This window comes from Capra hircus, chromosome 29 (genome assembly GCF_001704415.2).
Source record: "Capra hircus breed San Clemente chromosome 29, ASM170441v1, whole genome shotgun sequence".
NCBI lineage: Eukaryota > Metazoa > Chordata > Mammalia > Artiodactyla > Bovidae > Capra > Capra hircus.
The window spans coordinates 5,787,878-5,799,900 of record NC_030836.1 but is presented as its reverse complement, the minus strand read 5'-3'; the positions used below and the strand labels follow the sequence as shown (position 1 = coordinate 5,799,900).

At 37.3% G+C, this 12,023-nt stretch overlaps 1 protein-coding gene across 1 annotated transcript in view; it reads left to right on the top strand.

Moving 5' to 3' along the window:
• The window catches only part of TYR (tyrosinase), a 110,997-nt gene extending 100,421 nt beyond the window's left edge, over window positions 1-10,576 (top strand). Inside the window, 1 exon segment of the mRNA NM_001287562.1 lies at window positions 9,948-10,576. Coding sequence (NP_001274491.1) covers window positions 9,948-10,174 — 227 coding nt within the window. The 3' untranslated portion in view covers window positions 10,175-10,576.

Sequence of the window (12,023 nt, the reverse complement as noted above, 5' to 3'; positions counted from 1 at the left end):
ATGTCCAAATGGGTACTTTTTACCAAAAAGGCAACAAAAAGTACTGGAGAAGAAAAGGGAAAAGAGTATCACTTTAAGGGATTAATGGTATTTATTATTTATTGTTAGATTTTTTAAAATAAAATTGATTTTAAATGTTTTATGTATTTAGAGCATTTTCATACAGCTGTGAATTTGCACAAGTTTTAGAGAAGTTTTGCTTTAAAATAAACAACAATAGTTGCCTATTTTCCATTTTATGAATTATTCTATTGCTCCTATAGTACTTTCAAGGAGTTTAAATTTTACCTCTATTCATTGCTAAACTTTAACCACCTTACTAAAAATGTCTTAAAATTTTTCAATATAATTTAGTTCAGGCAGTTCATTATTGATCATTTAGGCAGTCATGTTTATAATTACTCAAGTGTTTTCCATAAAAGGTTGCTGATGACTTCTTGCTTTAGTCAAACATTTTCTCTTATAATTGAATTTAGCGATGTTTTTAAAAATTGAGTAGCAGGTCATTTTGTCACATGCATAACTGGTTAAAAGATGAAACCAAATGTACTCCTGCTTTCTATATGGTGCTACTTTGCTAAGAGCTTCCTTCTTCTAATATATTCCAAAAGACTTGACATTTGATTTAACAATGAGAGGAGGATGCACGTGTCACTTTCAATTCTGGTTTCCTCGGTATGTATGCCCAGAAGTGGGATTGCTGGGTTATATGGCAGTTCTATTTCCAGTTTTTTTAAGGAATCTCCGCACTGTTTTCTGTAGTGGCTGGACTACTTTGCAGTGCCACCAATAGTGTTAAGAGGGTTCCCTTTTCTACACACCCTCTCCACCATTTATTGTTTGTAGACTTTTTGACAGCAGCCATTCTGACTGGCATGAGATGGTACCTTATTGTGGTTTTGATTTGCATTTCTCTGATAATGGGAGATGTTGAGCATCTTTTCGTGTGTTTGTTAGTCATCTGTATGTCTTCTTTGGAGAAGTATCTGTTTAGTTCTTTGGCCCGTTTTTTGATTGGGGAGTTTATTTTTCTGGTATTGAGCTGCATGAGCTGCTTGTATATTTTAGAGATTAACTCTTCATCAGTTGCCTTGTTTGCTATTATATTCTCCCATTCTGAAGGCTGTTTTTACACCTTGCTTATAGTTTCCTTTGTTGTACAAAAGCTTTTAAGTTTAATTAGGTCTCATTTGTTTATTTTGGCTTTTATTTCCATTACTCTGAGAGATGGATCATAGAGGATCTTGCTGTGATTTATGTCAGAGAGTGTTTTGCTTATGATTTATAGGAGTTTTATAGTTTCTGGTCTAGGAGTTTTATAGTTTCTGGTCTTACATTTAGATCTTTAACCCATTTTGGATTTATTTTTGTGTATGGTGTTAAAAGTGTTCTAGTTCCATTCTTTTACAGGTGGTTGTTCAGTTTCCCCAGCACCACTTTTTAAAGAGATTGTCTTTTCTCCATTGTATATTTTTGCTTCTTTTGTCAAAAATAAGGTGTCCATAGGTGCATGGATTTAGCTCTGGGATTTCTATTTTGTTCCATTGATGTATATTTCTGTCTTTGTGCCAGTACCATACTGTCTTGATGACTGTCAGTCAATCAGTTCAATCGCTCAGTCGTGCCCGACTCTGTGACCCCATGAATCGCAGCACGCCAGGCCTCCCTATCCATCACCCACTCCCAGAGTTCCTCCAAACTCATGTGCATCAAGTCGATGATGCCATCCAGCCATCTCATCCTATGTCGTCCCCTTCTCTTCCTGCCCCCAATCCCTCCCAGCATCAGGGTCTTTTCCAATGAATCAACTTTTTGCATGAGGTAGCCAAAGTATTGGAGTTTCAGCTTCAGCATCAGTCCTTCCTATGAACACCCAGGACTGATCTCCTTTAGGATGGACTGGTGGATCTCCTTGCAGAGAGAGTCCCTTGGACTCTCAAGAGTCTTCTCCAGCACCACAGTTCAAAAAGCATCAATTCTTTGGCACTCAGCTTTCTTCACAGTCCAACTCTCACATCCATACTTGATGACTGTAGCTTTGTGATATAGTCTGAAGTCAGGCAGGTTGATTCCTCCAGTTCCATTTTTCTTTCTCAAGATGCTTTGGCTATTTGAGGCTTTTTTGTATTTACATACAAATTGTGAAATTATTTGTTCTAGTTCTGTGAAAAAATACCATTGGTAGCTTGATAGAGATTGCATTGAATCTATAGATTGGTTTGGGTACTATACTCATTTTCACTATATCGATTCTTCTGATCCATGAACATGGTATATTTCTCCATCTATTTGTGTCATCTTTGATTTTTTTCATCAGTGTTTTATAGTTTTCTATACATAGGTCCTTTTTTTTTTTTTTTTTTTTTTTTTTTTTAGGGAGATTTATTCCTAAGGATAAATGGCTAAACTGGTAAAGCGTCTGCCTACAATGCAGGAGACCAGAGTTCAATCCCTGGGTTGGGAAGATCTCCTGGAGAAGGAAATGGCAACCCACTCCAGTACTCTTGCCTGGAAAATCCCATGGATGGAGAAACCTGGTAGGCTACAGTCCATGGGGGTCGCAAACAGTGGGACACGACTGAGCAACTTCACTGTCACTTTTTATTCCTAAGGATTTTATTCATTTCATCACAATGGTGAATGGGATAGTTTTATTGCACTGTTTGCAATAGCTAGCACATGGACAAACCTAGATGTCCATTGGCAGATGAATGGATAAGAAAGCTGTGGTACATATACACAATGGAATATTACTCAGCTATTAAAAAGAACACATTTGAATCAGTGCTAATAAGGTGGATGAAACTTGAGCCTATTATACAGAGTGAAGTAAGTCAGAAAGAAAAACACTAATACAATATATAAATGCATATATATGGAATTTAGAAAGATGGTACTGACGACCCAATATGTGAGACAGCAATAGAGACACATTTTTTTTGGACTCTGTGGGAGAAGGCCAAAGTAGGATGACTTGAGAGAATAGCATTGAAACATGTATATTACCATATGTGAAATAGATCATCAGTCCAAGTTCAATGCATGAAACAGGGCACTCAAAACCAGTGTACTGGGACAACCCTGAGGGATGGGATGGGGAGGGAGGTGGGAGCGGGGTTCAGGATGGGGAACACATATACACCCATGGCTGATGCATATCAATGTATGACAAAAACCACCACAGTATTATAAAGTAATTAACCTCCAATTAAAATGAGTAAATTATTTTTAAAAATGAGAGGAGGAAGCATGCACAGCAATTGGAATATTTCATTCTGCACACAGGATTTGATGAGGGCTCTGTTGTTCATGGATTTGTTCACTTACATTTGCCTATGTGTATGCAAAGGTGTATCCTTTTCCTTCTGCCAGGGATGGCTTGCTATCAGCCTCCTACATTCAAGTCCTGATTCATTTTTCTACTCAGAGGGATAGTCTCCTGGGATGCTTCTCTGACTCCCCAGACAGATAGAGGAGGTCTTTTCCCTATGATCCCATTTTATCTTTTACATACTTTCATTAGAACGGCATTGTTCTTAAAACAAATTGTTTACTTGTCAGTCTCCTCTTCCAGTTGTTGTTTCCTTCAGGCAAGGGGCTCTGATCCTTTCACATGTGTGAACAACCATGTGGCATATATTGTGTCTCAGTAAATGAGTAAATTAATGAAAAGAAGAATGAAAGATAAGTAAAAGATACACTACTTGCTATCAAGAGTCTGTGATCAAGTTTGAAAAGTAAGACACATATATAACTAACTATAACACATAGATAATTGTGCCAAGTGTCACTAAGGAGCATAGAAGGAAACAATCTGGGAATCCAGAAGAGAAAATTGAACAAAATCAGTGACCAAAACAAGTTTGAAAAAGAAACTTTTCTTGCAAGCTGATTCATTTGAAATGTTGATGGAACTACTTTGGAATAAGAATTCAGTTCAGTTCAGTTCAGTTGCTCAGTCGTGTCTGACTCTTTGTGACCCAATGAACTGCAGCATGGCAGGCCTCCCTGTCAATCACCAACTTCTGGAGTTTACCCAAACTCATGTCCATTGAGTCGGTGATGCCATCCAGCCATCTCATCCTCTGTCGTCCCCTTCTCCTCCTGCCCCCAGTATTTCCCAGCATCAGGGTCCTTTCAAATGAGTCAGCTCTTCACATCAGGTGGCCAAAGTATTGGAGTTTTGGCTTCAACAACAGTCCTTCCAGTGAACACCCAGGACTGATCTCCTTTAGGATGGATAGGTTGGATCTACTTGCAGACCAAGGGACTCTCAAGAGTCTTCTCCAACACCACATTTCAAAAGCATCAATTCTTTGGCACTCAGCTTTCTTTATAGTCCAACTCTCACATCCATATATGACTACTGGAAAAACCATAGCCTTGACTATGGACCTTTGCTGACAAAGTAATGCTTCTGCTGTCTAGGTTGGTCATAACTTTTCTTTCAAGGAGTAAGTGTCTTTTAATTTCATGGCTGCAGTCACCATCTGCAGTGATTTTGGAGCCCAAAAAATAAAGTCAGTCACTGTCTCCACTGCTTCCCCATCTATTTACCATGAAGTGACGGGACTGGAGGCCATGATCTTAGTTTTCTGAGTGTTGAGTTTTAAGCCAACTTTTTCACTCTCCTCTTTCACTTTCATCAAGATGCTCTTTAGTTCTTCTTCACTTTCTGCCATAAGGGTGTTGTCATCTGCATATCTGAGGTTATTGATATTTCTCCCAGCAATCTTGATTCCAGCTTGTGCTTCATCCAGCCCAGCGATTCTCATGATGTATTCTGCATATAAATTAAATAAGCATAATGACAGTATACAGCCTTGATATACTCCTTTTCCTATTTGGAACCAGTCTGATTTTCCATGCCCAGTTCTAACTGTTGCTTCCTTACCTGCATACAGGTTTCTCAAGAGGCAAGTCAGGTGGTCTGGTATTCCCATCTCTTTCAGAATTTTACATAGTTTATTATGATTCACACAGTCAAAGGCTTTGGCATAGTCAATAAAGCAGAAATAGATGTTTTTCTGGAACTCTCTTGCTTTTTCGATGATCCAGCAGATGTTGGCAATTTGATCTCTGGTTCCTCTGCCTTTTCTAAAACCAGCTTTAACATCTGGGAATTCACAAATTTTTGAAGTCTGGCCTGGAGAACTTTGAGCATTACTTTACTAGTGTATGAGATGAGTGCAATTGTGTGGTAGTTTGAGCATTCTCTGGCATTGCCTTTCTTTGGATTTGGAATGAAAACTGACCTTTTCCAGTCCTGTGGGCACTGCTGAGTTTTCCACATTTGCTGGCATATTGAGTGCAGCACTTTCACAGCATCATCTTTTAGGATTTGAAAGAGCTCAACTGGAATTCCCTCACCTCCACTTGCTTTGTTCATAGTGATGCTTCTTAAGGCCCACTTAACTTCACATTGCAGGATGTCTGGCTCTAGGTGAGTGAGCACACCAACATGATTATCTGGGTCATGAAGATCTTAAGATCTTTTTTATACAGTTCTTCTGTGTATTCTTTTCACCTCTTCTAAATATCTTCTGCTTCTGTTAGGTCCATACCATTTCTGTCCTTTATTGAGCCCATCTTTGCATGAAATATTCCCTTGGTATCCCTAATTTTCTTGAAGAAATCTCTAGTCTTTCGCATTCTATTGTTTTTCTCTGTTTCTTTGCGTTGATCCCTGAGGAAGGCTTTCTTATCTCTCCTTGCTAGTCTCTGTAACTCCGCTTTCAAATGGATATATCTTTCCTTTTCTCCTTTGCTTTTCACTTCTCTTCTGTTCACAGCTATTTGAAAGGCCTCTTCCAACAGCCATTTTGCTTTCTTGAATTTCTTTTTCTTGGGGATTGTCTTGATCCCTGTCTCCTGTACAATGTCACAAACCTCTGTCCATAATTCAGCAGGCACTCTGTCTATCAGATCTAGTTCCTTAAACCTATTTTTCACTTCCCATGTATAATCATAAGGGATTCGTTTTAGGTCATACCTGAATGGTCTAGTGGTTTTCCCCACTTCCTTCAATTTAAGTCTGAATTTGGCAATAAGATGTTCATGAGTCACAGTCAGAAGTCTTGTTTTTGCTGACTGATAGAGCTTCTCCATCTTTGCTGCAAAGAATACAATCAATCTGATTTCAGTGTTGGCCATCTGGTGATGTCCCTGTTTAGAGTCTTCTGTTGTGTTGTTGAAAGAGGGTATTTGCTATGACCAGTGTGTTCTCTTGGCAAAACTGTATTAGCCTTTGCCTGCTTCATTATGTACTCCAAGGCCAAATTTTCCTGTTACTTAAGGCATTTCTTGACTTCCTACTTTTGCATTCTAGTCCCCTATAATGAAAAGGACATCTTTTTTGTGTATTAATTCTAGAAGGTCTTGTAGGTCTTCATAGAACCATTCAACTTCAGCTTCTTCAGCGTTACTGGTTGGGGCATAGGCTTGAATTAACATGATATTGAATGGCTTGCCTTGGAAACAAACAGATCATTCTGTCGTTTTTGAGATAGCATCCAAGTACTGCATTTCGGACTCTTTTGTTGACTATGACTCCATTTCTTCCAAGGGATTCCTGCTCCCAGTGGTAGATATAATGGTAATCTGAGTTAAATTCACCCATTCCAGTCCATTTTAGTTCACTGATTCCTAGAATGTTGAAGTTCACTCTTGCCATCTCTTGTTTGACAACTTCCACTTTGCCTTGATTCATGGACCTAACATTCCGGGTTCCTATGCAATATTTTTCTTTATAGCATCAGACCTTGCTTCTCTCATCAGTCACACCCACAGCTGGGTGTTTTTGCTTTGGCTGCATCCCTTCATTCTTTCTGGAGTTATTCCTCCATTGATCTCCAGTAGCATATGGGGCACCTACTGACCTGGGGAGTTCATCTTTCAGTGTCCTAACTTTTTGCCTTTTCATCACCACAATCACAGAATACTAGCCAATCTGATCACATGGACCACAGCCTTGTATAACTCAATGAAACTAAGGCATGTCATGCAGGGCCACCCAAGATGGCCAGGTCATGGTGGAGAGGTCTGACAGAATGTGGTCCACAGGTTAAGGGAATGGTGAACCACTTCAGTATTCTTGCCTTGAGAACCCCATGAACAGTATAGAATAATAATAATAAATAAGAGGTATCAATTACTTTTGCTGTGAAAGGCATCATACCTAAGTTTACATATGCATTAAAGAGTTTAAATATTATAGGCAAATTTTCTAAGTTGCAGATTAGGAATTCATTAAATTAGGATAATGACTCCTAACTACCTCATGCATTTCTTATATAGATAAATGGGCATGTGAATATGCTTTGGAAATGACAGAGCACCAAACAAATAGAAAACAATATGATTATTCTATAGAGAATATGTAACAAGGAAAATGAAATTTTAAGTAGGTAAAAATAATAGAAAACTTTTTATATTAAGAAATAATTCAAAGGAGCACTATTGAGGCTGAAAAACAAATAACTGGGAAGGAAAAGTCAAAAGTTTAGATTGAAGTCATTAAGAAATACAGGTTGAAAAAAAAAAAAAAGAAATACAGGTTGTTTCAAAGAAGATAGTCCACTGGCAACAGTAAAATTTAAAACTGCTTGAAATGAACCAAAGTAGAGAAATAATAAAATAAGCCAGAAAGCAGAAGGACAAATAAAGAAATAGTATTTGAAAATTTTGAAAGCATTTGAGCTGAGCAGCAAGCAATAAAGAAAATCATAATTATTATGTAACCTCTATGCATCTGCCTTTTGTCACAGTCAAAATGCGTGATATATTGAAGTGATTAATAGCAATGCACGCTAAGCATTTGTAGTCTCATTTTCAATATGATTTTTAAATGTATTAAAACTAACTTTTATGCTTGATGAAAATATTTTTCACATTTTAAAATTTATTTTAGTTCTGTTAGCTTTTGGTTTAAATTAATATTAATCCAAAGTTATAAATTTTGTTATTATTATTTATTTTATAATGTTAATTCTTTGCAGCTTATTGCCCCTTCATGATGAAGAGAAACAGTAATTGACTGTATTTTTCAAATTATGCTTAATGGAGCCTAAGAATGTTAGAGGTATCTTAGTGAAAGCTGGCAAAAGGCAGTGGGAAGGACAGGAACTCAGAAAGTAACAGGGGAAACAGACAGGGTCTGAGCTCTGTAGTCCCACTCAAGTCAGGGAAATGCCACTTTTTTCTCCTTTGAATGAAGATTGAAATATAATATAAAATTAATTTTTAACAAATTCTCTTGTTTTAATTGTTCTGAGTTCTTGAGTTTATGGTGAACATTGAGAATCTCATTTTACATTCACAACAGGTTGCTACCCATTCTTTCCTAGTTATTTTATAAAAAAAAATACTCATTTTCTTTTTATATGGTTGATGTAATTTTTTATGATAACGTAGCTTTCATATAACTGTAATTTCAGAGTATCTTAAGGTACTTACTCCATCTTTTATTATTGCAGGCATCTAATTAACCTTTAAAAATAATTAGGACTTTTTGAAGTGCAAATGTCAGAAACTCCATAGAAACAAGATTACATAAAATGATAATTTATTGGTTTACAAAACCCAAGGAAGGAGTGAATGCTAGAAATGTAAAAAAGACAAAAATGTAGCTGAGATTGAGGAACAGTAGGAACCAGGAAACAAGCAGTCTAAAGATTCATCTTCTCTCTCTTTCCCTTTCTCATTTTCCCCTCCCCACCCCTTCTCTAGCGCTAAGACTATTACCAGCTCCTGAGTCACTGGGCTCAATTCTGCACAATGAATTCTGGGTAATGGCCAATTCTGATTGGCCCATCTTGAGTCAGAGGTTCACTCAGAACTAATCAATTGTAGTCATCAAAATAGGTTATAAAAAAAAGCTGTTACAGTTCCCACATCAGTGGAAAGGTAAGGTTGGGGAGCAGATATAGGCTCAAATATCCATGGCCTAGATAAGTTAGTTTATTTATTGCTCAAATAGCAGTCTCGGTATATAGTCAAATACATGCTCCATAATTTCAGGGACCAGAGCTGCTGCTTTCTTGTAGTTCTATAAAACCTAGGGTGTACCCTTGACAATCGCATGACCTGTACTGGCTCACCAACATGCTATTTGCATTAGTTGGAAGGAGAAGAGGGAAAAAGAGAAGGCATTCTTTTTCTTTTTAAGGGAACAACCCCAAAGTTACATGCATTACTTTTGCTTAAGACTTGAGTCACATAAAGTCATATTTTTTTGCAAGGTCAGCCCAAGATACACTCTCTTCTTTCCTTTGTATCACAAAACGGACATTTTAGAGTGTCTTGTAAATAGTGATGGTTCCTTTAAAATCAAGCAAATATATATATATATATATATAGTATATATAATAAATCATTAACTCCAAGAGGAAAATGATGTGAGAAAGAAAATGTAATCATAATGTAATCATAGAATACTATTAGGTTCAATTGTGAATCAAATTTAAATACTATAAATAATGAAAGTCCTAGATGTGGATTTGGCCCCAAATCATGATGTTATTATATTGAAAAGGTGGAGAAAAGGGAAGTTGTGAGAGAGCTAAAATTATTGCTTATGCATGAAAAACTCCAGAGATAAACTTGAGAAATTAAGAGATAGGAGTATTTGCCTATTATTTAGAAATATGGAGTCAAATAACAATAAATAGCTAGAGGAGTTAGAGTAGCTGGCAGGGAGCAGTCACTACAATTTACAGGTCAGATACTATCTGTGAAGTTTGAAACATCCAAACAAGGTGGTATTGTTTTCCTATTTTCCTGTTGAAGACACTGAAGCCTTGGGGTATTAGGTATAACTTTCCCAAGCTCTTATAGCTAGTAAGTAGCAGAGCTGGCATTCAGACTTAAGCCTCTGACTCCAAAGTATGGAGCAAGTATGATGGTGATGATGATGATAGTAAAAACATTGGGATGTCTTTCTATTTCAGAACCGGACATTTTTCAAGATTACATTAAGCCCTACTTAGAACAAGCACGTCGAATCTGGCCGTGGCTCACTGGGGCAGCTGTGGTTGGGTCTGTCCTTACTGCTGTGCTGGGAGGACTTACTAGCCTGTTATGTCGTCGAAAGAGAAACCAGCTTCCAGAAGAAAAGCAGCCCCTGCTCATGGAAAAAGAGGATTACCACAATGTGTTGTATCAGAGCCATTTATGAAAGGTTTAGGCAATGGAGTTGGGGCAAAAAACCTGACCTCGCTATAACTTAAATGATGTTGAAGTCCCCAGGGGATGTCCCAGCAGAAATCCCTGGCATGTGTCTCTGGAGCCCCTTATCAGAACTGTTATCAATACAAAATGTATGCCTCCTCCTACTCAGGTAGAAGCCACCTGTGCTTGCTTTGCTGGAGTTTGATCATTCCCTGGAGAGTTCTTCTCAAGCTCATATTTCCATGGAAAGGATGCCATTTGATAACAAGTAACTGCTAGTTGTATCTGAATGAAAGTGCTCTTGTAAAATATGGGAACTATTGTGATTCTTTTCCTCTTGATTGTGGAATGACTTGTCTCTTTTATTATCACCTTTCTTTGATTTTAATAAAATAGCAACAAATTTACACTAATTGACTCCTTTGAGCTTGATAAATACATTCCAATTATCTTAAGAAAGCATAACATTCCCCTTATATTTTACATTCTTGCTCCAAAATATGTTATGGACTTCAAGTAGAAAATAGTCTTCAGACCTTTCCTGCCATAATTTTGACTGTACATTTGAGGGTCACTGACATCAAGGACCTTCTCCTGCAAAGAATCAAGCTAAGTACCTGTCTCAAGATGTCCTCACTAAATAAAGATAATCATCTTATTATAGCACTTTAAAAATATCTTCTAAAAAGGACTTTATTTTATTAGAGAATGTTTAAAATGCTGTGAAACATTTTTTAGTAGAAAACAATTACATGAATATTAGCCTGTCTGTAGTTTTAGTAAAAGAACTTATTTCTATTTTTCCTGGCAATTAAGACCCTAAATTAAGATGTCCAGATAATCTTGCTTCTTGAATTTTTGGTCCAGTTGAATTTCTAAAAATAATCCAATTGATATTCCTTTCCTTCTATTGATATGTACAGCATAAAAGACTAGTGGGTGGAAGTTATCAGGGACCCATTTGGGTATAATAAAAGGGAAAACTGTCCAATATTCAGAGTTTTCCAAAACCAAAATGGACATTTTTGGAAAATAATAAGTGTTTGCCACTAGAGTTCTTCACATAGAGGTTGGATGACAAATTTGACTTGAATTCTAGAAATAGAATTTAAGTATTGAGTCTACAGTCATACTTATTTACACGGGCTCAGGGCTTATAACAACTCCCCATTCAGAAATGAGGCCAAACGTGCTCTAGAAAAAGACTCTCTGACTCTGCCACAGTATTTCAGTGTGTTTCACCAAGTTTCTTCTTCCACCGTCTCATCCAGACTCAACAACTCTGTGCTTGAATTCCTAGTCTCTTTTAGTTCCCTATGTCTAGTTTGCATTTAACTGCTCAGCATTTTTAGGTATGTATCTCCATTTGACTGCTTGACTTATACTTCCAGCCTTATCCCTAAACACTGTCTTTTCACTCTCTCTCTCGAGATGGCCATGCTTTTAAAACAGAATTATCCAATCCAAGCTCCAGAAATCCACCTCAGTCTGACACCTAAACCTCTACATCTCTGGAATGGTATTTAAGAGAGGATCCATTGACCTGTATAGTACCTTTCAATTAAAATATCCTACAATTCCTATAAGGCATGCCATGTAGTGTTAGACTGTTTATGAATGCACTTAGAAATTCAGAGAAAAGTAAAAATCATCTTGCTATATATATTGGTCAAATGATTTTGGCTAATTTTCATCTAGAACAAATGTACAATTATTGAAGTAATGCCATCAATTCTTAGAGATTCAATTTAGTTCAGTTGCTCAGTCGTGTCCGACTCTTTGTGACCCCATGAATTGCAGCACGCCAGGCCTCTCTGTCCATCATCAACTCCCGGAGTTCACTCAGACTCACATCC